Source organism: Artemia franciscana, chromosome 13 (assembly GCF_032884065.1).
Source record: "Artemia franciscana chromosome 13, ASM3288406v1, whole genome shotgun sequence".
NCBI lineage: Eukaryota > Metazoa > Arthropoda > Branchiopoda > Anostraca > Artemiidae > Artemia > Artemia franciscana.
This window is the reverse complement of record NC_088875.1, coordinates 13,498,164-13,524,751: the sequence shown is the minus strand read 5'-3', so window position 1 is coordinate 13,524,751 and position 26,588 is coordinate 13,498,164. Positions and strand designations below refer to the sequence as shown.

The window sequence follows — 26,588 nt, the reverse complement described above, 5'->3', positions numbered from 1 at the left end:
TGAATTTAGCCAATTTTTTTATGTGTTTTTAAATTTTTTGTAACCCCCCCCCCCCCCCCGAGAGAGAAACCTGGATACGGCCTTGCTTCTAGATGTTATTTTTAAAGCCAAATCTTGAATTTGATTTGAAGATATTATTTAGATATTTTACTCAAACAAACGTTAAATTATTTCTATTTTATTTGTACCCCTCATAAATCCAGACTAAAGGAATTCAATGTAAAAATAAACATAATCATTGCAATCATTAAGTACGATTGCTGATGATCAATTTAAAAAGGAGCTTATCTTACATTTAAAAATAGAAATATATTAGATAATAATTCTAGCACACATATCGCCAAGGATTGGGGCATTCTATAAAAACGCTCAAAAGTTCGCCCCCTATGAGTAAAACTGTCCAGCAATGAAATAACAGCAACAAGGGGCATAGGCTTAAGAATTTGAATCATCCAATCATCCCTAAGAGCAAAGTCATTATCAAACAGTTCGTGGTAACGAACTGTAGTAAGGAGCGACCCGGCTCAATAGAAACCAAAACTCTAAAAAATGGAATTTTGATACCAATAGCTACATCAAAAGAATCGCATATTAATGCTGATTTTAAATATATAAGTTTCATCAAGTTTAATTTCCGTTATTTTAGAAAATAGGGAGAAACACCCCCTAAAAGTCATAGAATCTTAACGAAAATCACACCATCAGATTGAGCGTATCAGAGAACCCTACTGTAGAAGTTTCAAGCTCCTATCTACAAAAATGTGGAATTTTGCATTTTTTTTTCCAGAAGGCAGATCACGGATGCGTGTTTATTTGTTTGTTTTTTTGTTGTTTTTTTTTCCCAGGGGTGATCGTATCGACCCAGTTGTCCTGGAATGTTGCGAGAGGGCTCATTCTAACGGAAATGAAAAGTTCTAGTGCCCTTTTTAAGTGACCAAAAAATTGGAGGGCACCTAGGTCCCCTCCCACGCTAATTATTTTTCCAAAGTCAACGGATCAAAATTCTGAGATAGCCATTTTATTCAGCGTAGTCGAAAAACCTTATAACTATGTCTTTGGGGACGACTTACCCCTCCACAGTCCCCATGGGAGGGGCTACAAGTTACAAACTTTGACCAGTGCTTACATATAGTAATGGTTATTGGGAAGTGTACAGGCGTTTTCAGGAGGATTTTTTGGTTGGGGGAGGGGTTGAGAAGAGGGGGATATACTGGGGGAACTTTCCATCGAGGAATTTGTCATGGGGGAAGAAAATTTCCATGAAGGGAGCGCAGGATTTACTAGCATTATTTAAAAAAAAACAATGAAAAAATAAATATGAACAAGTTTTTTTCAGCTGGAAGTAAGGAGCAGCATTAAAAATAAAAACGAACAGAAATTATTACCCATATGAGGGGCTCACCTCCTCCTAATACCTCGCTCTTTACGCTAAAGTATTTTTAGTAATGTCAATTATTTATTTTACGGCTTTTGTGATTCAGGGGTCATTCTTAATGAATTGGGACAAAATTTAAGGTTTGGTGTAAAGAGAGAGGTACTGACGAGGGGGCGAACCCTCTCATATGTGTAATAAAAACATGAGAATAAAAAATTCTTTACGTAAGCTAATTTATAAGTTACGTATATCTTTTACTAATAAAAAGATTCGTAAAAAATTAAAAGTTCTAGTTGCCTTTTTAATTAACCAACAAATTGGAGGGCAACTAGGCTTCCTCCCCGCTCTTTTTTTCTCAAAATCATTCGATCAAAATTATGAGAAAGCCGTTTAGCCAAAAAAAAAAAAAATATGCAAATTCCTCTGCGGAGAGCCAAAATCAAAACATGTATTGATTCAAAAACGTTCAGAAATTAAATAAAAAAAAAAAATTTTTCAACTGAAAGTAAGGAGCGACATTAAAACTTAAAACGAACAGAAATCACTTCGTATATGAAAGGGGCTGCTTCCTCATCAACGCCCCGCTCTTTACGCTAAAGTTTTTTACTGTTTTAAAAAGAAGAGCTGAGAGAAAGAGTCAAACTTTAGCGTAAAGAGCGGGGCGTTGATGAGGAAGCAGCCCCTTTCATATACGAAGTAATTTCTGTTCGTTTTAAGTTTTAATGTCGCTCCTTACTTTCAGTTGAAAAACTTTTTTTTTTTCTATTTAATACTTTAAAAAGTGATACAAAAATAGTCACGTTTGATCAATACCCTACATAATTCGCACCAAATATTTACGTTCGTTTTGTGTTATGTCGCTCATAGCTTTTGATTAATTGCCAGATACAGAAACGCACACAAGGGGAAGGAGTACCGGGCCCGTTTCAAATCTTTTGGCGGACTTGTGACAGGATTCCCTAGATTTTGACAGTTTCGCATATGATAATCGTATTTACCAACTTAGGTGAATAATTCACAGCATTCCCCTGAGTAGGGTTCACCTCATAATTCACATAATTAGTGTGTTTTTTTTTATGGCACTTGGTATTAACCAAGTGACATATAGCAATCGCAAATTCTGTCGGTCTGTCTGTCGATCCCGGTTTTGCTACTTTAGGCACTTCCAGGTAAGCTAGGACGTTGAAATTTGGCAGGTGTATCAGGGACCAGACCAAATTAAATTAGAAATAGCCTTGTTCCTGATTTGACCATCTTGGGGGGTCCGTTAATTCGGAAAAAATAGAAAAATGAAGTATTTTTAACTTACGAACAGTTGATCAGATCTTAATGAAATTTGATTTTTGGAAGGATATCGTGTCTAGGAGCTGTTAGTTTAAATCCCGACAGGATCTGGTGACATTAGGGGGAGTTGAGAGGGGGAAACCTAAAATCTTGGAAAACACTTAGAGTGGAGGGATCGGGATGAAACTTGGTGGTAAAAATAAGCATAAGTATTAGATACGTGATTTACATAATTGGAACGATCAGCTCTTATTGGGGGGGGGGGGGTAATTCTGAAAAATTAGAAAAAAATGACGTATTTTTAACTTAGGAGTGATCGGATCTTCATGAAACTTCATATTTAGAAAGACCTCGTAACTCAGATCTCTTATTTTAAATCTCAACTGGATCCAGCGTCATTGGGGGGGGGGCAGTTGGGGGGGGGGACGGAAATCTTAGAAAATACTTAAAGCGAAGAGATCAGGATGAAACTGGATGGGAAGAATAAAAATCTGTCTGAGATACGTGACTGACGTAACCGGACCGGATCTGCTCTCTTTGTTGGAGTTGGGGGGGGTAATTTGGAAAAATGAGGTATTTGTAATTTACGAAAGGGTGACCAGATCTCAATGAAATTTGATATTTAGAAGGATCTTGTGCTTTTAAGCTCTAATTTTAAATTTCGACCAGATCCTGTGACATTGGGGGGGGGGAGTTGGAGGGGAAAACGGGAATTCTTGGAAAACGTGAAAATTGGGGTATTTTTATCTTACGAATAGGTGATCGGATCTTAATGAAATTTGATATCTAGAAGGAATTCATGGCTCAGAGCTCTCATTTCAAGTCCCGACCAGATCTTTAGACATTTGACGGGGGGGGGGGGGGGGGGTTGGACGGGAAATCTTGGAAAACACTTTAAGTGGAGGAATCGGGATGAAGCTCAGTGGATCCAGGATCAATGGAACAAATCCATTCCAATTATGTAAATCACGTATCTATAACTTCTGCTTATTCTTCCCACCAAGTTTCATCCCGATCTCTCCACTCTAAGCGTTTTCCAAGATTTCCAGCTCCCTCCAATGATACTGGATCCGGTCGGGATTTAAAATAAAAGGTTTGAGTTACGAGGTCCTTCTAAATATCAAATTCCATTAAGATCCAATAACTCGTTCGTAAGTTAAAAATACCTCATTTTTCCTAATTTATCCGACAGACCCCCCCCCAACTCCCCCAAAGAGAGTGGATACGTTCCGGCTATATTAATCACGTATCTAGGATTCGTGCTTATTTTTCTAACCAAGTTTCATCCTGATCCCTTCACTCTAAGCGTTTTCCAAGATTTCAGGTTTTCCCCTCCAACTCCACCCAACGTCATCAGATCTGTTTTGGATTTACAATAAGAGCTCTGAGACACGATATACTTATAAATATCAAGTTTCATTCAGATCCGATCACCCGTTCGTAAGTTAAAACTACCTAATTTTTTCTAATTTTTCTGAATTAACCCCCCCCCCCCCAGACGGCTGAATCGGGAAACGACTATTTGTACTTTAATCTGGTCTGGTCCCTGATTCGCCTTCCAACTCTCATCGTCCTAGCTTATCTGGAAGTGCCGAAACTAGCAAAACTGGGACAGACAGACCGACAGAAACCGCGATCGCTATATGTCACTTGGTAAATACCAAGTGTCATAAAAAAACCACTTACGTTATGATACAGTGAAGAAAACCAAGGTAAGTCATTGTTCCATACAGAGTAAAGCTGGAGAAGTGCCGTCGCGGGGGGGGGGGGACTAAGCCCCCAAAAATTTTGAATACAAAATTTTTTGGGATTTTTATTGATATAGTTGAACAAACTATATGACAACAACAAAAATCTGGATTTTAAAAAAATGCATTTTGCCTCCCCTAACCACCAACTGTTTAGATTGATATCACTGATTCGGAGGCAATAAGTGGACGCATCACCCATCCTACTAATAATTCTTAGCAAATCCCTCATCCCTCTGCTTCTTCTACTGCCAGTCTCATAACAGAAATGTGGGCAGGTTATATACATTTGGACCAGAGTCGTGCATTGATTTTAATTCGTATGATCTGAGAACCAAAGGGCCAAAAACATTCCAATGCCTCCCATCACCAACTATTTCAACACAAAGGTAGGCATCTTGTACCTTCTTTGAACCAGAATCATACAAGGATTTTCCATCTGTATGATCGGAGGTACAAAGAGGGCCCTTGGACCCTCCAACACAGCCAATTCCTCAGCAGCGAAGTTAAGATTTAAATTTATCGAGCAAGTTTCGCCAAATGGAAAGATCTGTTCGAAACAAATTGAGCAAGTAATTTGGGCCAAGAGGACAGAGAAAACCGATTTATAGATTCAGGCCATTTTTGAGCCCCACTTGGCGAGAATCACAAGGTATTGCGACCTTAAGAGATAAGTCGGCCGCATAAATGTGGTAATTGGTCTACTTTTCATTCGTTTCTTATACATTTTACGCTAGGCAAATTTACATTCATGGAAGTGGTTTATGCAACGAATTATAACAATAATGAAACGTAATGACTCAAGAAGTAAAGCGTTAGTGTAGCAATCACTCGGTGATCAGACAAAAATTTATCTCGTCATCGAAAATATTGGAAACAAATAATAGGCGTTATGCTTTGAGGCAGTGATGTAGCCTTGGCTTGCGCAAACAGCATTTTTAGAAATAACAACAAAGACATTTTATGTTTAGAGGCAGTTATTCAGCATTAGCTGGCATATGTTTTAAAGTAACAACACTAATCAGCTGTCAGGGAAAAGAAAATTAAGTTTGTTTTAAGTGTATTTGGAGAGAACCCTAAAGGAAATTACTATCGTCGATTTTTCAGGAAAAAATAATATTTGGACAATAACAGTTCAAAAATGTAATGGAGTCAACAACTGCACTGTTTTATCAATGACAAAGAAACAAAACCGAAGTGTTGCTAGCAACACCTGTCTTTGAAAGTGAACTAAGACTGCTGCAACACTACCTGTTGCCCAAGCAACACAAATTCAGTTACTTTACTCAGTTTAAGTTTCATGATTATAACCATTGATACTAGAATTTTTCCTCTCTTTGTATTGCTGAAGCGTAATTAAGATGACATTCCCTTGCTTTTCGGCCCCTTATATAACATGGCTATGGAAGTTGCTTGGGGCTATATTGCAGTTTTTCGCTTGTTTGGCTCACTTAAGATTGAATTGAATTCAGGGCACTGTTACAAAAAAGAGTCCAAGTTTGTCGTCAAGGGAAAGGTTCATTACACAAGACAGAAGTGCGGCTTTCTGCTGAATGAAAAATTTGTTGAGCTAGGTTAGAGAAACTGAGAGAAAGCTCAGGGACGGATCCACAGCAAAATCCGGAACACGGGGTTCTCGAGTACTTGCCAATTAGTGAATGATACTTTTAGGACTGTATATTCTTCTTAAATAAGGACTCAAGATAATGTTTTGCGATGTCACTTCCAAGGGCACAGCTAGGGGGCGACGCCAGTTAGTTAACGGACGATTTTGTTGGCACGTTCTTTATATCCCTCATCCAAACTCAAGACCCTAGCTCCACCCCTGGTCATATTTTCATTCCTTCACTGGTTGTTTTGCTTGAGATTGTGTAAAGCCGTCTAAACTTAAAGCCTCATAGTTGGCTTAGAATTAGGATCTAATCATAGCTATCGTCAAGCAAAAGCCTAGAGGTCAAGGAAGGTACACTCCACCGTGCGCTATAACAAACTCAAAACGAAAAAATAATGATAAATATCTCCAGAGCCAAATGAGATATAGGCAGACTGGACCAATCAACGAAGCATGCTGCAATTGGGGGGAGGGCAGGCGATAAATCTTAGGTTAATTAAGAAAATGTATAAGCAAATTTCCAAGTTCAATTTATCTATGAAAAATAATCAAGGCATTAATCCAGACTTGCCGTTTGACCCAAGTTCTTCGTTTTAATGCTATTAATGCCAAAAAAAAAATATTTTCCTTCTTGTTCAAGGGGGAGGGCTGCAAGTTTCCGATATAGGAATATCGGTAATGGCGATTCCACTGTTGTAACGTTATGTTCAAGGGTTTCGGAGAGGGGAGGGGCAATACTGCTACACCTCAGGATACAGCCTTCTACAAAAGCTTACTAAATTCACTACTTTTTATTTGCCTTTAATTGGGAAATATCAACACAAATATGACATAGGAGTCTCTCCCCTTCTTATTAGATAAGTTCTTACGATTGGTTCGACCCATTTCCTCCTATTTCAATTCTGATGATTGTTAAGTGTTTTTTTTTAGTTTTTTTTTTCAGTGCACTATATCGTCTCTCAATAATACAACAAGGTGGGAATCGGAATTTCGACGTATGATACCTAAATTAGTTGCCAATGAATACTACTCCTGTACAAACAACTGCTCCAAAAAGTAGCAGTAAAATATCAGTTATTTCTGTATTTCTACAGAATGAAAACAATTCGTATTTATATGTGAAAATTTGAAGATATTATAGTAGTTAAAATATAAAAATAGAATACAACTGTAAGGCCGGTCAGAAACAACATTCAACACCGTCTAATAAATACCTTTACAATATAGACATGAAAAAGAACAATTTCTCTGTTTTTTTTTTTCTACTAATACTACTATTAACTTACCGCAGCACCAATCCGCCTGACGCCAACACAGCTACGCATACTTCTTCTCCAACCCAATCTATTCAAGGCCTCCCTCTTTACACTCTCCCAGGAAGTTCCCAATTCCTTTAAATCTTTATTTATGACATCGTCCCACCCAAGACGAAGACGAAATGTTTTCAGTTTAGCCACAGACGGATGGCCAAAAAGGACAATCTGTCATCCCTCATCCGCAGAACGTGGCCTAGCCATCTCAACCGTTCTTTAATTATAGCACTAGAAAGCGGGACTGAACCACATTTTCTGTGCTGCCTACTGTTTAAAATACGGTCAGTCAGCCGGGTACCCAGAACAATCCGTAGGCAATTTCTCTGGAAAACATCTAGTAAATTTTCATCCGCTTTTCGGTGCGCCCATGCTTCAGAGCCATATTAAACCACTGTCATCACTGTAGCTTCCAATATTCTAATCTCGGTTTGCGGACTTATCTTCCTATTCTTCCAAGCTTTTTTTAAATGTGTTAAAACACCCTGAGCCTAGGCTATTCTACTTTTAACATCATCACTGCTCTCACCGTCTTTACTAAAAATACTGCCAAGGTAAGTGAAGCTGCCCGCCTGATTAATCTTTTCATTACCCAACGTCAATTTTTCGTATTCACTTATTCCTAGCCTTAGTGACTTAGTCTTCTCAACATTAATTTTCAAACCTATTCTAGCACCCTGAACTCGCAAAACCATTTGCTCACACTTTCATCTAATATGCCTAAATCATCACCTTTGCTCTTACTGCAGATAAGGTTCATGACTTTTTTGACCTCAGTCAATTCTAATTCTATCTCTGTATTCTGGCCAAGTACTGGAATAGAACTCTATCAACTAAATAGATACTCACCAAGAAAAGGGGCCTAGCTGAACTCAGTTTTTACAATGTAAAAAAAAATATTTTAAAGTTAAAATCACAGATTTTATTGTTTGATACAAATAATAAAGAGTAGAAAAATATTTACAGAATTCACAAGACACTCAGATAACAATTATCGCACTATTCAAATTGATGGGGTTATTCTCTTCAAGTTCATTTGGTTCCGTAAGTGTTCTGAAATGCCAGAACCGCATCCAATAGGTAGAAGAATGAGTTGATGATTAGCAGAGACTGTAAAAGTGCAAAATAAGTATTAATTATAAAAGTAATTATTAAAATTTACTTAAGTAAAATAGAAAATAAGTATTTACACTAAAGCTGCGCTTTTAATTGTCCTTTAATGTTAAAGTTAGAGATAGAAAAACAATTATAGGCCAATTCCCAAAATTTTTTGCTTATTTCATTATCCCGTTCTAAAATAGCATGAATAATTTCTAAGACCATACTGGCTGATCATGACAAAACAAAACTCGCGTAGAAAAGAAGAACGAGGACAATAAACAGCCAGTGAAAAAATTTAAAGTTATGCGAATATTTCGGTCAAGACCCCCGCTTGACCGTCCTTAGTGCAGAATAAACTGATACAAATATATATATATATATATATATATATATATATATATATATATATATATATATATATATATATATATATATATATATATATATATATATATATATATATATATATATATATATATATATAAAACCAAACGTTAAAACAAAACACAAAACATGTTTTCATATTTTACTTTTGCCGTTTACCCAAGCCAAATTAATCAAACACTTGGAAAACTAGGTTCTATCACTATATTAGCTCTGTGACTATCCACCTTAGTTCTACTGCCCTAGCAATGATGTATGGACAGGTAATAGGTAGACGTATCTATTAACAAGTTTATTAACCTCCTTTTTATACAATCCTAATAAGGGGGGAGGATTGGTGCTAAATTTGCTTCTTACTCAATCAGACTATCTTGGCTTTTTCTACAATTTTTCTACAATATCCTGATGCGCACAACTATTCTATTTTTATTCAAAACTACAGGTTCTGATATAGGCGATATAGGAATTAAAATGGAATAGATGTGGGCGTCAAGCCATGGCTAGTTGTAGAAAAAGCCAAGACAGATAGTCTGATTGAGTGAGAGGCGCATCTGGCATTAACCCCCATATTAGAACTGAATAAAAAAAAAACATGTTAGTTCATTTGTTAATAGATATGTCTATATATTATCCTTCCATGCATCATTGTTAGGGCAGTAGAACCAAGGTAGATAGTCATAGAGCTAATATAGGGATAGAACCTACAGAATCTATCATATAAAATCAAAAACCTACTCTGGTATATTACGGTTACTCATATAATATAAGAATGTAATCAAATATTTAATTATTAGAGAAAAAGTACATTTATATCATATTTGTAAAATTTGTCATAATTTACATCATGAGTTTAAATCATGAATGAAACATTTTTAGCTTGTAGCCTCTACTGTATTTCACCAACTGTTTATACTAAATAAACAAGTCCAAGTCGATCTCTTAAATTAGCAACTTGTTTTTTTACTAGGGTTAATAGAATGAACAACTGGAAATACCAGTAAATTTCACAACTCGGCTAGTGAAACAGCTGGAACTACACTTTGCCAAATTAACTACGTACTAACTAATGGGCCGTGTCTTGAATTGCAATAAATGTATAGACAGCAACAACGGATGGAGCCCAAGCTAAACCACCAAATAACAGAACTTTGTGGTTAGCAATGTACCAGCCTTTTTTCTTTTAATCTGACGTACACTATGCATTATCTTAGTACAGGCTTCTTGTACGCGTACTCAATTTGGCACGCCAAAAATTTCGGAACCACTGAATAACTGTCAGTCGTAATTACAGAAAAAAATGCGTATTTTTTTACAGCAAGCTTGCTTTTTCAGGAAGCAACGCCTTTTTAGCGTCATTGCATAGACACTTGTACGGATACTAATTTGGCACGCCAAAATTTCGGAACCACTGAATAACTGTCAGTCGTAATTACAGAAAAAAATGCGTATTTTTTTACAGCAAGCTTGCTTTTTCAGGAAGCAACGCCTTTTTAGCGTCATTGCATAGACACTTGTACGCATACTAATAAATCAGCAATGACAGGAAGGAGGAAAAGTTGAATTGCTACTTGCAATCATTAAATTATCTGAGGGGAAATGCATGTCCATTTTTGACTTCAAAACTCTCTCGCATTACGCTTTTACAGTAATGTGATAAAATCTTGCCGTGTATAATTTGTGGTTGATGAGAACGCTCGCGCGTTTAATAAAAAATAACGGTTCACAAGGTAGGTTTGGAGGAGAGAGTCTGAGTCCACCATATCCCGAACTATGGAGACCTATAGCATATTTTGTGTATAATTCACAAGCTTGAGGAGCTCCAAGCTTGTCTGAGATCAAACTTTGAGCTACTCTTCAAGCTAATATTTGTATTCGTCTTATCTTTATCCGTTTTGTTTCAAATTTTCTTCAAAAAATAGATACAAGCTCTCCGCTCAGCGTATTCTCGGGATTTGATATTTTTACTTTAATTTAAGATGTAACGGCGAAACCTACTCTGCAACATGAGTTGTCTGACTAGTATTTCAAAGTTTCAGCCATTGCAATGTCTTATATTTTTGTTCTAGTTGATGTTTTTTGTTTTATTTTGGTTTCTTTTCTTCTAGTAATTCGCTACTCCCCTTTTTCTTATTATTTATAGCAGGTTAAAAAATAAACTATAGTCATTACTTAGTGGAATTTATTCTTTTTTAATGGTCTTCGGACACCTGGCTACGGTATAAAGTTACAAAAACACTGAGGTATAAAAATCTTTTCACATTTACATAGGTTTGCCTAAGTATTTCACTTTTGTCTGTCTGCTCATTTTTCTTGTTCATTTTTCGTCTGTTTTTTTTTTCTTTGCGTATTTCTTTGATTTTGAATGAATAGTTATCATTTATATGTTGTTGTTTCGCTGCTGAACAGGGACATTTAGGTCCCTAAATTGAGCAGCATATTATTGATTGTAAATACAATTTTAGTAGTTTTTTTTTTAAGAAAAAGGCATACCTACCTACCTACCTCTTGAGAGACTCTTGAGGTTGAGAGACTAGAAGAATTGTAACACTTAGTACACACTTAGGTGTTTCTAGGCGATTGCTAAAGGCCATTCACGATGACATTTTACTAATACCGATGTTTAGCAAGCGCCAATTTGAGCCAATTAGATTTTCCTAAGAACTTATCCGATTGGGTGAAAGTTCAAAGAAAATGTTTTATTGGTTTGAATTAGTACTAGTTAAATCTCAGTAGAATCTCATTCTGAATGGGCCTTGAAGATGAAACAGGGTGCCATTGGGGATTTAAATATATCTCAAGATTCACTCACGAAAAATCCCAAATTATTGAATTTAATTGAATATATATTAAAAATACACAAAATATACTTCTGAGGTTGATATTTTATACATAGCTTTTCCAAAATCCCAAACTCAGGACCGAAATCAGAATATATTATAGAAATTTTTCATAAGTGGAAGTCCTGCCTGGAAAGACTTATGATGATTTCCCTTTGCTGCATTTGAACTTACACTACGTAGCTTGTCTATATTATTAGGCAGCCAAGACGAATCCACTCAGAAATAAATTTAGATACTGAACTTTCCTAACTAATTTCTTAGATAGCAATGGGAAAGACACAATTTTATTTGGGAGTTAAGAGCCTGCGAAAGAAAAAATTCCAATTAAACGAAGAACCACTATCAATAAAATCTTAGTGTACAGAAATTAGATAGGTCATTTTTAACAATTTTTCCCCCGAAACTGAAGTAGATTACACGGCTATAAAAGTAACTTTAATTAATCAGTTAAGTTAAAAAATAGTTTCAATTTAAGCGCAAAGCTGTATTAATTAGTCTTAGAAAGCAGTTTTTTCCAGCGTACCGGTCCCATGTTCTATGTGACAAGGGTTTGAATCCTACTTTCGCCAATTCTTTGGCTTGGGGTGAGGTCAACAATATGACTGCAATGTCAGGCACCATGAGTCCAGGCGAGGTGAAAAACGCCCTGTCCCGCTGCAAGTACAATCATTATCAAGTTAGAACATCGGATTTCTCTGTAGAAAAAAGGGGACGGATGAGTCCAGTTGTTTATTTTTGACAACCCATACTTCGACGTTTTTCGATTTTATTCGATATAATAAAGATTCCTGTATATTTTAATATACAGATAAATATACAGATAATTATTATACAGAATAATATACACATTTTGGTTATAAATAGGACTAAGAAGCATTCTCAGTAAGTTTCGAATTCTTAATTTGGGATACGTAAAATCCAAAAATAAAAATTCAGCTCACTTTTGTAATAATCCCTAGTTGATTTGTCGTGTTTTCAAACTTTGTTTTTAATGGACAGATTTCATCCAAGTTCAAACCACCTGCCTTATGACATCTGAATTATTATTGCAAAAGAGAAGTAGCGCCTTCTGATTTTTTATCCTAAAAATCATAGTTAAAAAATAAGAGATAAAATGCTATTCACTCTACTAAATTCATTACTAACCCCCATAGACAATCCAGCATCGAAGTTTCCAGGCATGCTTCCTTTATAACTGTGGTAGTAGTCCAAGGCTAGGCCACCACTTGTTAGAAAAAGGGCAAAGCCCAAAATGTTGTAAACGAGTTCCTGTAAGCCAAGCAGAATTATGTTAAAGGCAAGCAATAATGCAAAGCAATGACGTGAGGCGAATACGCAGGATTTAATCCTCTAAACCCCTTCCCACTCTAAGAATGCAATCCCCATGTGAAAAATCATTTTTATGGAGGCTTTAAAAAAAAAAGGCCAATTTAAACATTTTTTTGTTAATATAGCGTATATTTAATGTGCCTTCTGTTTTGACAAATATGGCCTCACCTCAATGCAGGGCGGCATCCAGGATTTTTGTTCGGGGTGGGGGTACAACAAAACTAAAAAATTCATCAAAATTCTTCTATATGCATTTTTGTTACGTTTTTACAAGTCAGACAGCAATTACGAGAGGGGGGGTTCAAAACATCTTAACCCCCATACTGGATACGACCTTTCCTCCTCAGCAATAAATCCTGCGTATGTGCCTGATAACGGAAGACATCGGATTAAACAGGTGATGGACAAGACAAGTGATTAGACATAGCCTATAATGTGTTTAAAGAGGTTTTTTTTTACAATTTTGCATTGAGATACTGTATGTAGCAGCTCGTAGTATGTACATAAAAATTAAAGAAACGGCCAAGTATGGCTCTGAAACGTGGGCGCCTCGAAAGGTTGATAAGATATTTTAAGATATTTATATATTTTATAAGATATTATATATATATAAGATATTTTTATATTTTCCAAATGAGTTACCTAAAGATAGTCATGGAGAATCACTATCACTTACGACTGCAAATGTTAAATCTGCTGTAAGGTTTTGCTTGCACAAACACTTTTTTTTACTCTGTTTTTTATATTGTTGAACTTCCAAATTCAAATCAATGGAGTACCACAGACATGAAAACAAATATACTTTTTGCCACCCTCCTCGAACTATCTTGGGTCTATTCATATCTGAAAACGACAATTTTACAATATTTTTCTTTTGGTTGTTTCAAAAAATTTGAAGTTTTCGGTAGTTCTATATTTCCACCAGTGTTGCCACGTTGAGCCATGAAAATAAATATGCAAAATAGCTAAATTTGGCAGCACTTTCCGCCCGTAAAGATTCATACATTAACAGTTGATTCAAGCAAAACTACGCCTTCTAAAGGTATTTGGTACATTATGTTTTCACCTATTTTTAGTTGATCCCCCCTCTCCGCTTCTTTATTTAATTTGGCACCCACAACGACAAACAACTGCATAACTGCATATGGAGGTCTTTTCATTAAAATTGTATCACAATTGTTTCTTATTTTCACGATATATATACTGTTGTAGGCCTATACGTTTCCGCGAAACGAATTCCCACGATTAGATTTCATTTTCCTTATCCTTGGTACTTTAAGGGATTGGATGGTTCACAAGTAATTCTTTAATCAATTTGAATGTTGCAAGTAAAAACTTTCTTGTAATTTTGTTTAAGGGTATCAAAAGGACAAAGATAGTATACTTTTTATTTTTTGTTTTCTCAAATAGTCCTCTATTTTGACACATTTATAAAATTTCTATATATTAAGTATTTAAATATTTTTCGGATTATTTCATGTGTTATTTACATACATTATTTATAGAAAAACCATATTAAAGAATTTTTTCTCAGCAAGATTAAGGTTAGCACGTGATAACTGCGATTTAGAAAACTATTTTTGGTTGTTTTCTGTATTAAAAAAGCATTATGAGTTTGTGCAATGTAAAAAATTCCGAGAACCATTTAAAGCACCCCTGAACATGCATAAGTGTTGATGGTCAACGTTTTAGACGTTTTAACTTACTCCCATAGATAGGCCGGCTCGTACAATAGGCGTATAAATCTCAAAACTCCTGTAGTATTCAATTGCTAGACAGCCAGAAGATATTCCGATAATGAAGAACATAAGGCCATACAGTCCTTCCTGATGAGAATAAATTAATAAAGAAATTACGTGATAGATTAATAGATACGTGACTTGTTAAGCTAAATTTGATACCCGAACTAGAACAAATGGGAAAGGAAAACATTGTGCACTAAATTGCGCATTATGGCTTGACAGATTTGGAAGAAAATGTGGAAACGAGGAAAAAGAAAAAGCGAAAATATAAGACACTAGGAATTTCCAGGAAAACACATGCTCTTTATAGCCTGCTTCGAAAGAGCTTTTTTAGCTATATATATATATATATATATATATATATATATATATATATATATATATATATATATATATATATATACACACAGTCGCAGATAAAGGCAATACCTTCTCTTAAACCAAAATAAAGGAAAGAAAGTTAACAGTTGAGCTGAACTTGGTTTTCATTGTGTACTTAAATATTTTTCTATTTATTGTATTTATTTATTGAAAACCCGTCTACGAAAACTTGAAAAGGACGGAGCAAAATATATATAAGCAAAAAACAAAGAAAAAACAAACAATAGTATGAGGCAAATATCGACAAACTAATAAAAATCAGATTAGAACACCAATTATAAATAAATCAGGGATAGAATAAGAATAAAATCAAAACGAAGCAAATCCAAGGGCAAAATATAAAAATATAGAACAGGCTTGAGGATGCAGGGGGGCAAAAAGAGAATGCCTGAGGTTAAGCATAAAATGCAACTAGCCTTTTTTAAATTTCGCCTTTAAAGACTCACTGAAGTTATTTTGGATTTTGTTACAGTAAGATACTATTTGATGCTGTATTCATATATTTATCTAACAGACTTTTGGCACAATGAACGTTATTGAGCTTCATAGCTCGGTTTCGTCTTTTCTAGTAACGTTTCCAATAAAACGTTCTATAACGTTTTCAATAGTCCATACAACTAACCCCATTTTTGTCCAAAACTAGTCTAGCTTTTGAAACACAAAGAGAGCAAAAATAGAACTTGAAACGAACATGAAGTATCCCGTAAGTGAGTAAAAACTCATTTAGTTAATTACTTTTTTGTACTAAACTAATCAGATTTTTAATCTAAAATTAAATTAGCCTCTATTACATTTACTTCGATCTTTCAAAGATGAAATCCCCGTAAGTCTTTGCTTTTTTGTTATTTGTTGCTTACTTGTGACTACCAGGTTAAACTTCGAAAATTACAATGAAAAGCAATTTAAGAAAGGTTAGGAATTCAAATAAATATGAGTATCTCGTTGCCGAATAAAATTTTAAGCATCAACCCAGGATGGGTAACTTGATAATTTGAATCCCCTTCCTTGATTTTTTTTTTCTTCACGACTGATAGCAATTTTTCTTATTTTTTATTAAAAGATTATAAAATTTTCTTTCTTTGGGAGCAGAAAACGAGCCTTCTCCATTAACTGTCTTAGGGACTTGATTTTATCTTTCCTGGCACCATAGGGTTTTTGATGTCCGATCGAACTAGTTAAATAGTATAATTTAAGAAATTAGTGAATTACATAAGACTTCTTTTCTATAAATAGATAATCAGGTCTAAAACTACAAAAAAAAATCTTTTGGTCTCGGGAAATGTGAAATCCTCTAAATTTTACTTACTTATATGGTATAACCCAAATTTCAATGCACAACTACTTGGTCAAGCTTTATTCACAAAGATGTATGGGGGGGGGATGTATTTTAGAAATCTACAGAAGGGGATTTTTTTTTCAATTATAGTGCCAAAAAAGGCCTTTATCATAGAACATATTTCCAAAATCTAGGACGGACTTACCTCCCCCTCCCAGCTGACACCCCTGGTTATGGTACCCGAATATATATCGAATCATTGATTGTATTGTGTTGGCGAAAACATTCTCTTAATCCGCAACCCGCGACAGGTAACTTGATATCTTGAAGATTCAGGTAAGAACAATAAAAGATTCAAGAACAGGTATAGTCGGCCATGAAAGCCGGATGCTTATGAGATTTTGATATTTAATAAACCTTAAGCTTTTATCTTGTAACTATAGTAACACATTGTTAAACTTACAGAGCCTTTTCAATTCCCCTCGCTGCCTTAGAAAATCACCGCAAGCAGTAACTACAACATGAGTTACTATTAATTATTGAATACTGAATTGAATTTTCTTTTTCTACTGAGCTCTATCAAAGATTTGTCAAAATCCTCGAACCTGAAGTAAAATAGTTTTAAAAATTAACAAAAACTTAATATATATATATATATATATATATATATATATATATATATATATATATATATATATATATATATATATATATATATATATATATATATATATATATATATATATATATATATATATATATATATATATATATATATATATATATATATATATATATATATATATATATATATATATATATGCTAATTTGGGTGTTTTTTGAGGTTAGAAATTTTTTGTGCTTTATGATTTTTTTTTTAATCTCGTTTATCTACTGACATTATTCAGAATAGTTCTTCTTCTGACGTTTTTATATAACTGCTTGGTTCTTTCAGAAAAAAAAGATTAAATCGAACAAAAACTCTGAGCGCAAGAAAAAACCTAACTAGAAGAAGTTGAGCTAAACGGGGTTGAATTAAAGCAGGGTTGAGTTGATTTGGTTTGGGTTAAATGGGGTTGGCTTATAGTTTTTGAATTAAATAGATATTTAGAACATCCAAATTTCTGTTATGGTTTTTGTTAAACTTTTTATGCTTAATTGAATGCGGTGATGTTAAAAAAAAATTAATGGGCATTTGTGTACATTGTTTAGCTACTGGAATTTTCTGGAATAATTTTTCTGATGTTTTTAATTGACTTTTTTGGTTCTTCAAGAAAAAGATTCACTTTTGCAAGAACTCAAAATCTAGAAAGACAAATCTAACTGCACTGAGTTGACCTAAACAGATTTGAATTAAATGAAAGTTCCCTTAAATGTGCGTTGAGATAGATGGAAATTAAGAGGTTCAGTTACATCGGAATCCATTTCTGAATTCGGTATAAATATCCAAAACACCAAAATATCTTTAAAAATAATAAAAACAACAAAATGAAGTCGCAAGACAGGGATTGAAATATTCTGATTGCATTATCGAATTTAACGTGGTCTGTAGAGCCTTTTCGCTCAAATAGTTGATGTAAAATTTTGATTTGAACTCATTTAAGATAGAATTTATGGCTACAACTCTCAATATGCTAAATAGGAAGGGCTCGAATGACACTGACTAGCTCTTTAAAACAAACAATTAGCAGTAGGGCATAGGATAGGGTATGCTTACTAGTGGTGCTCTGTAGGAAGTATCTCCGGAACCAAATAAATAAGAAGCGATCAAGGGTGCAGTGACCAATATCATTCCGCCAATTGTAATAGATCCAACTAAATATCGGTCCCGGAACGATGCCATGTTTAATTCACCACCAAAGTGAAGATCATAATGCCTCAGTAATGCCACGCATACAAGTGCGATCAGCTAAAAATTAAACGATCAGATTAAAGAAAAAACAGGATATATTTACAAAAATTACTTTGGTATTGGTCTGTTTTCAAAAATTAAGACTAATACAAAGAAGATCATACACAAAACGATAGGTCAAACGTTAAATTTTTCAAAAACAAAATACAAACTATGTACCTAAAACTAGTCTTGGTGATCCTCATCGAGAGGGGGGGGATTTCAAGAGGTGCATTTTAACCCATATTTGTGAACCATCAGCTTTGGCCTCGGCATAAATTGAAACCACATGAACAAAAGGACATGTCTGAAGTTTTTAGCGATACAAATGAAAGTTGTTTACTAATTGATTTGAAGTTAAATATTGCAGTCTAAATGCTTATCATTGGTTTCATTTCTTTTCTGAATTTTGAAACAAAATTGCGCTACGAAAATTATTTTGTTGTATGCAGAAAATGTGTTGCTTATCCGATAGAAAGGGCGCATCTGAATTTTCAAACTTTCTAAAACTTTTGATAATTTGTGTTTATAAATCTATTTTACAATGGCGAAACTGCTTTGCAGCTAAGTAACCTAAAAAAAAATATAATAATAATAAAGCAGTTTTCCTCTTTGAGAAAATGGTAAAAACAGGCCTAATATTTGACTTAAGGGGTTAAAAGTAAATACACTACTAATCTTATAAGTGTAATTTAGCCAATATAGACTGTAGTAAGTCAAAACACGAAAATATAGTCTAATAGCGGTGTCTTAACCACATTCAGGCGGGAGATATGTATTAACCATGTTACCGCGATCATTAATTTATTAAGAAATACACACACGAAAAAAACTGATAATACTAAATGGGAAGAGACGTTTGAAACTAAGGTTGGGGGGCTTCTCGACGAGTCATACCCCACTTTTCAAAGGTCAATGAAACAAAGAACAAATCGAGGGTTCAAACTAGGGCCCTTCAAGGCGCTTTCAACTTGATCCCATTCCTCCTGAAGGATGACTTGCCAACATTGAATAAAGGTGCTTCGACAATTTGGAATTTCATGAATAGAGCAACAGTCAAAATTAGAACCTGCTTTGTGTTTCTAGTTTCCATCTACCACCCTAATTATTACGCATATGAAAGGAGTTACCCCTTCCACAAGACCTTGCTCTTCGCGCTAAAGTTTCGACATTTTGTCCTAATTCTTTAAGAACGATTCTTGAAACACAATTGTCGTTTAATTAGAACAATAAAGTTTATTTTAAAATTATATGAAAAAGCTTTAGCGTAAAGAGCGAGGTCTTGAGGAGGAGCAAACCCCTTTTATATACGTAATAATTTCTGTTCGTTTTAGGGTTTGATGTTGCTAAAACTTGTTTTTTTTTTTTTTATTTAACTTCTGACCGCTTTTAAATAATGCTGGAAAATCCAGGTCTCTCCGTGAAAATTCCGGTACGTGTGTATTATACGCCATTCACTCAAGTTTACGATGTGTAAAACTCGAGAACAAATCTGTTTCTTCATTCCTTTAGAAACTAATTTGGGCTATATACTTGCACATTAGGGGAGAGTTAGAAAGTATAGCAGGTCTGTTTGCAAAATGGGTTATGTACAATTATTCTGCATATTATGAAGCAATAATTGTTTTCTGACTTCAAACTGACCCCCCTTCTTGTGTGCAAATATATAGCCCAAATTATAGATTTCCCATCTAATCTGTCACTTGTCTTTTCTCGCGCTAAGCTGAAAGAAACTAATGAAGAAATCACTTTGTTCTAGAGTTTTACACAGCGTAAACTTGAGTGAGAGGCGTATAATACACAAGAACCAAAATTCCTTCCCCCTGCGGAAAAAACTCAAATAAAATTCTCAAATTTAGTCAGAAGGTGTTTTCCGGGGGGTATTTCCCTCGATGGTGTATGAACCTCGTTGGGTATTTTCCAGGAGGGTAGTGTCCGCGGGGGGTATTCTCCACAGGGGTATTTTCTGCGGGGGGTATTTTCTGGGGTTAAACGCCGGTCACCGGTCAAACAATAGCACGTGTTGAAAAAATTTGCCTAGAGCGAATCACTACAGAGAATGTCATTCGAGTTCATCCAGTATACCAATATTATCAGATGCCAACACTTAACCGTGGATCGTTAATATGACCTGTCCAACACACCCCAAATTTTAGGAAAAAAGTGACAGGGGGTTCGGGACCTGATTTATGTATTTTATAGGTATGTCTAGAAGACATGCTGGCGACAGACATCGGGAATGCAGTGATTGTTTAGACAATCAATGATGGGGCCATGGGAATACTTTGAATACGGGGCCTGAAGTCAAAAAAGGTTAGCAAAAACCAGAGACAGTGGACGTGTCGACGTATTTTTTTTTTTTATATTATTTTTCAAGGCTTTATGTACTTCACGCAGGAATTCTTTCCGGAGGAAGGAATAAAAAAACGTTCTATTGAATTGATTAAGAAGCACTATGAAATTAGGGGAAAATTAGAATTCGAGGGGGAGAGGGTCAAGCCAATGACCATCCTCCCCCTGTGCCCGTCCCTGTTTCTTACAGTTTTCTACCCTATCTAAGTGTGAAAATTTATTTTTGAATTTATGAATTATTTTCATTGGTTTAAATTGAAATATTTGTGAGCTTTTCTGCAATATGTAATAACTTAGAAGAAACATTTTTCTGCTAAATCATTTCGTAATGTTTTGACATTATGACATTATGATTTCACGCTTGGCTTCCAATAGCTGAAAAGCATTTATTCAATATTCAAGGGTAATGTATGCTTATTCACATAAGCAATTTAAAACCACGTGACTTCATAACATTTTTTTTTTTTTTTCGTTCTTGGAAGCGAACAATTATGAAATAATAGCAAGAACGTATCCAGGGTGTTTTTTTTAACGGGAGAGGGAAGGGGTATGGGTACAAAAAAACTAAAAAAAATGCATCAAAACTTTGTATATGTTCATGTTTGTTACGTTGGTACTTCCTTGTTAGCTAGTACACACTGAATTGAAGTTAGATTAATCATAATAAAATATATCAAAATATGATGGAAATATGTAAGTTTAGTAAAAAAATTATGGAAACTACAACATCGAATTATGGAAGGGGGGCAGACCGCATTATATTAAATAGAAAACCTAACCTAACGAAAATACAAACTAAATATTTCATCAAAATGTAGCTACAATGCTGTTTCCCACCGAACCGAAGCTAATTGTCTGGTATAAAGACCACGAATTCTTGTTATGGTCTCATCTTTGCGATACAAATTCTCGAGTGTGTACTAGCTAACAAGGACGTACCGTTACATTTTTACGAGTCGAACGAACATTTCGGAGGGGGGTCAAACCCCCTAGACCCCCCATATACACATCCTTGAACAGTAGTCATAAAATGAAAAGCATTACCCGACAATTTTTAAAAATAGCTCCATTTATGAAAACTAAGGCCCAATTTTCATAGTAAGGGAAACCTTAACTCTTACCTCACAGGCTTATGTAGAAAAAAAGCCTCCACATTAAAAAACCAATTTGGCTACATAATGTGTTTTCTCTTCAAATATCCTGAATAAGGTTGCCGCTACGAATTTAACAACACCCCAAGAGTTCATTTGAAAAAAAAAAATCCCAAGGATTAAAAGAATATCAGATATGCGGGGCCAATTCACGAAAATGTAGGGGAGGGGTGGGGTCAAAATTCAATTTCGAAATCTAGGAGGGCAATTTCTTTGTTTTTTCAATTTTTTCAATGAACATACTGGAAGAAAAAGCAGTTTTCCAACGAATTACCAAAAGGAAAATACGCAATTTTCAAGATCTGGAGGGACAAAATATCTTGGGGGATTGGGAGACACCACTGGATTAAATATTAATTAAAATGTATCTAGCATGTTCCAGCGCAGTGAATTTATCTCTGTTTGACCATAAAGAACTGCGATTTGGTTCCACATGTCGCAAGATTGAGCGACAGGCTTCCTACCTAACCCTGGATAAAGATCCGACAAAAGATGCGCCATCAATGGCTCTGAAGATCTTCATACTTCATTTTGCGATATGCATAGTTGCCAAAAGATTTTAAGCCTAGGACTGATAAAATAAAAAAAAAGTTTTTTCAACTAAAAGTAAGAGGGGACATTAAAACTTAAAACGAACAGAAATTACTCCGTCTATGAAAGGGGCCCCTTTTCAACGCCACGCTCTTCACGCTAAAGTATGATTCTTTCTCTCAATTCTACTTTATTAAACAGTAAAAAACTTTAGCGTAAAGAACGGGGCGTTGAGAAGGGCCCTTTCATACACGGAGTAATTTCTGTTCGTTTTTAGTTTTAATGTCGCTCCTTACTTTCAGTTAAAAAACTAGTTTTTTTCTACAAATTCTGGACGTTTTTGAATTAATGCATGTTTGATTTTGGCTCTCCTCGCATAAATTATTAAAATGGAATTTGCAAATTTTTTTTTTTTTAAGGCTAATGGTCTTAATTTGTGTCCAATGCTATTTCTCCTATGATAGAAAATCATGAATAACTTCTGCGATTTTGGTGATTTTGAACTGATTTTTTTTTTGATGACTCTCGAGTTAAAAAGGAAAAAAATGTTGGTTTCACTTTTTCTGTATATGCTTTACCTATTGTGCAAAAAAAAGAAATCAAGTTATTTTAGTTTGGTGAATAAAAATTTAGTGGATGGGAAATGACAGTAGATTTTTTTTTTTAGTTCATCCTGCCAGTATTTAAAAAAAAATGTTGGTTGCAGAATTGTTATATTTTTATTTTTAACGGTGCAAAAAATTATTTTTAATTTTCAACATTTTTCTTGCTAGAAGGTATGAAGTTGGCTCCAGAGGGTAGAATTTTGGATCATATGTAGATTTTATAATCTACAACCATTACAGAAAATTTCTGATGTCTATCATAAATAGTGTGAAAGCAAAATCAGAAAAATACAATTTCAAAATGTGCTTACTTTTTACTTATTTTACCCCTGTTTCCGGCTTAATAGCGTTGTTCATCAGCCAATAGAAAAAAAGGCGGGATTCTTATCCAATTTTAGGCATTACGCCTCCAAGGCATTGTGTCTCTGATTAGTTGACTTGTCAACTGAAGTCAATAAGACATTTGAGATATGAGGAAGAAAATTATCAACAAAAGGTGGCTGAATTTAAAATACCGGTAAGTAAAAATTACATATACAAGTTTCATTCCCTCTTGTCCATTAAATAAAAAAAAACAAGTTTTTTTTAACTGCATGTAAGGAGCGACATTAAAACGAACAAAAATTATTCCGTTTATGAAAGGGGGTAGTCCCTCAATGTCCCGCTCTCTACGCTAAAGTTTGACTCTTTCTCACAACTATACTTTTTAAAACAATAAGAAACTTTAGCGTAAAGAGCGAGGCGTTGAGGAGGGGACTACCCCTTTCATATACGGAATAATTTCTGTTCGTTTTAAATTTTAATGACGCTCCTTACTTGAAGTTAAAAAAAACTGTTTTTTTTATGTAATTTCTGAACGTTTTTAAATTAATGCATGTTTTGATTTGGCTAACCGCACAACGAAATTTGCATATCTTTTTTTGTCTAAATGGCTTTCTCATATTTTCGTTCTGACGATTTTGAAGAAAATGGGGTGGGGGAGGAGGTCTAGTTGCCCTCCAATTTTTGGTAACTTATAAAAGCACCTAGAACTTTGTATATTTGTATTACATATATGAGGGGGTTTGCCCTTTCGTCAATACCTCGCTCTTTACACTAAAGCTTAAATTTTCTCCCGGTTCTTTAAGAATGACCCTAGAATCACCAAGTCCGTAGAATATATAGTTGAAATTACTTTAACGGAAAGAGCGAGGTATTTAGGAGGAGATGAACCCCTCATATGCGTAATAATTTCTGTTCGTTTTATGTTTTAATGCTGCTCCTTACTTTCAGTTGAAAAACTTCTTCATTATTATTTTTTCAGTGTTTTTTTTAATAATGCTAGAAAATCCTATGCCCCTTCATTGAATTTCTTTTCCCCCGTGACAAATTCCTCTAAGTAAAGATCCTTCAACGTATTCCCCCGGGAACTATGGGGGAGTAAGTCGTCCCCAAAGACATCTTATTATGTTTTTTGACTATGCTTAAGAAAATGGCTATCTCAAAATTTTGATCTGTTGACTTTGAGAAAAAAAATGAAAGTGGGAGGGGGCCTAGGTGCCCTCCAATTTTTGGTCGCTTAAAAAGGGCACTGGAACTTTTCATTTTCATTAAAATGAGCCCTCTTGCGACACCCTAGGACCAATGGGTCGATACAATCACCCCTGGGAAAAAGAAAACAAAAAACAAATAAACACGCACCCTTGATCAGTCTTCTGGCAAAACAATTCTATGACTTTTAGGGCGTGTTTCCCCCTTTTTTCCAAAATAAGACAAATTTTCTCAGGCTCTTATCTTTTGATGGGTAGGACTAAATTTAATTAAAATCCGATTCTTTTGACGTATTTATTAGTATCAAAATTTCGTTTTTTAGACTTTCGTTTACTATTGAGCCGGGTCGCTGTTTTGTTTTTCTATGGTTCTTTTCATTTTTTTTAGAAAGGTGCTGCTTGGAGAACAAGATAAAGATAATTTGTCAAATGGATCGAAAATTTCAGAAGAATTTTCAGCAAATCCTCTCATAGACGATTCAAATAAATTGGGAAACGGTAGTGGTTCTTACGGTGTTGATTGCCCCGATACGAATACTGAGATAGACTTATCTGGAATTCCAGATGGAAACTGCATTGTGAATCTAAGGTATTTCCTTGCTGAAGTAATTTCAGCATTCAGACACAAAATCAGTTGCGATCACGGAAAATTGATTATAAAGCAATTAGAAAAGAAAGGCCTGAAAACTGAACTGAAAGTTAAGTGTAATAAGTGTAACTGGGAAAAGAGGATTAAAGGTGAACCAGAATGTCCAGCAACAAGCGTAAAAGAATATCTTTCAAGTTTTACGGACCAGACACAGGTTGCTTTTTCCGAAAAAAAATCAAGTCTTAAAGGCTGCTTGAATTCGAAGGCTGTTTGGGAGCCATGGGTAGTGGAGGAGGGTATTCTACACTGTGTGAATTCTTCAGGGTGCTTGGAGTGAAACCAATGTCACGAATAGTTTATTCCCGTATTGAAAGGCAGCTTGGTAATGCTTGGATGAATAGTTTATCGGAAATTTTGCTAGAAAATGGACGAGAGGCCTTAAAATCAGCCATTCATGATGATAGGTATAAGGAGGACTCATACTGGACAAAAGTGATATGTGATGGAGGCTGGAATAAGCGTAGCAAAGGACACGATTATTCGGCCAAAGGATGTGTTGCAGTTATCATAGATGCATTTACGAAAAAACTGTTATATGTTGGAATAAAAAATAAATACTGTTATATATGTTTTTCTTCTGCAAACGCCAAAGTAATTCCCAAAGATCATTTCTGCTTTCTGAATTATAACGGAAATTCAAGGAGCATGGAAACAGATATTCTAGTTGAAGGCTTTCGTTCCAGTGAGGAGATGCACGGATTACAGTTTTTAGAGTTTATCGGTGACGGTGATTCCAGTGTTTTTTATAAGCTAAAACAAAGTGTTTCCTACGGTTCCAACATACGGAAACATGAATGTGCAAATCACGTCACAAAAAACTATACAGCCCATCTATATAATTTGTGCAAAAATAAAAAAGGTTTGTACACAAAATGTCTTCCCCGAGGAATTATCCAGCAACTGACAAAAAATTTAAGGGGTGCGATAAAAATAAATTCTGAAAATAATGGAACAGCAGAAGAATTGAAAATCTTGTTAAAAAGAGGTCCGTACCATGTTTTCGGAAACCACACAAAATGTGATTCTGGATGTCCTAAGATTGCTGAATTGACCGTGAATAGTAAAATAGAAGATCGGTGGAATAATTTTCCCCTGCACGTGTTTGAAGATGTTATGACAGAGGTCGATATTGTGTGTCGAAAAGCAGAGCAGCTTCGAAATGACGCAACTACAAACTTAGCTGAAAGCTACATGTCAGTTGTTGCTAAATTCATCGGAGGAAAGCAAATAAGCCGGTCTAAACGAGGTTCATATCATGCAAGAGTTCATGGAGCAAGTCTTGCTTATAATTCAGGTCCAAAATGGCATCAATTAGCTTGAAAAAATATTTTTGGGCTTAGTCCTTCTAGCGTAACAAAAAAATATTGTAATAAAACGGCTAAACTCCGTGTAATATCTAAACGTAATTTGACCAGTTATTATAGTGCTCTTGGAGGAAAACACGTTGCTAAGTTAAAAAATAGAAACTATAACTTTGGTAATCGTGACTATGGACCAA

At 35.0% G+C, this 26,588-nt stretch overlaps 1 protein-coding gene across 2 annotated transcripts in view; it reads right to left on the bottom strand.

Annotated features, from left to right (window-relative positions):
* Positions 1-8,228: 8,228 nt before the first annotated feature.
* Positions 8,229-26,588, bottom strand: part of LOC136034549 (protein snakeskin-like) — a 31,244-nt gene continuing 12,884 nt past the window's right edge. Inside the window, exons 2-4 of one of the 2 annotated variants that reach the window (XM_065715782.1) lie at positions 18,100-18,291; positions 14,690-14,809; positions 8,229-8,439 (exon numbers count right to left, since the gene is read on the bottom strand). In XM_065715782.1, the coding sequence (XP_065571854.1) occupies positions 8,362-8,439; positions 14,690-14,809; positions 18,100-18,291 (390 nt within the window). In that variant the 3' untranslated portion in view covers positions 8,229-8,361. Of the gene's footprint in view, positions 8,440-12,800; positions 12,924-14,689; positions 14,810-18,099; positions 18,292-26,588 lie in introns of both variants that reach the window. The other variant, XM_065715781.1, reaches the window with a different exon arrangement.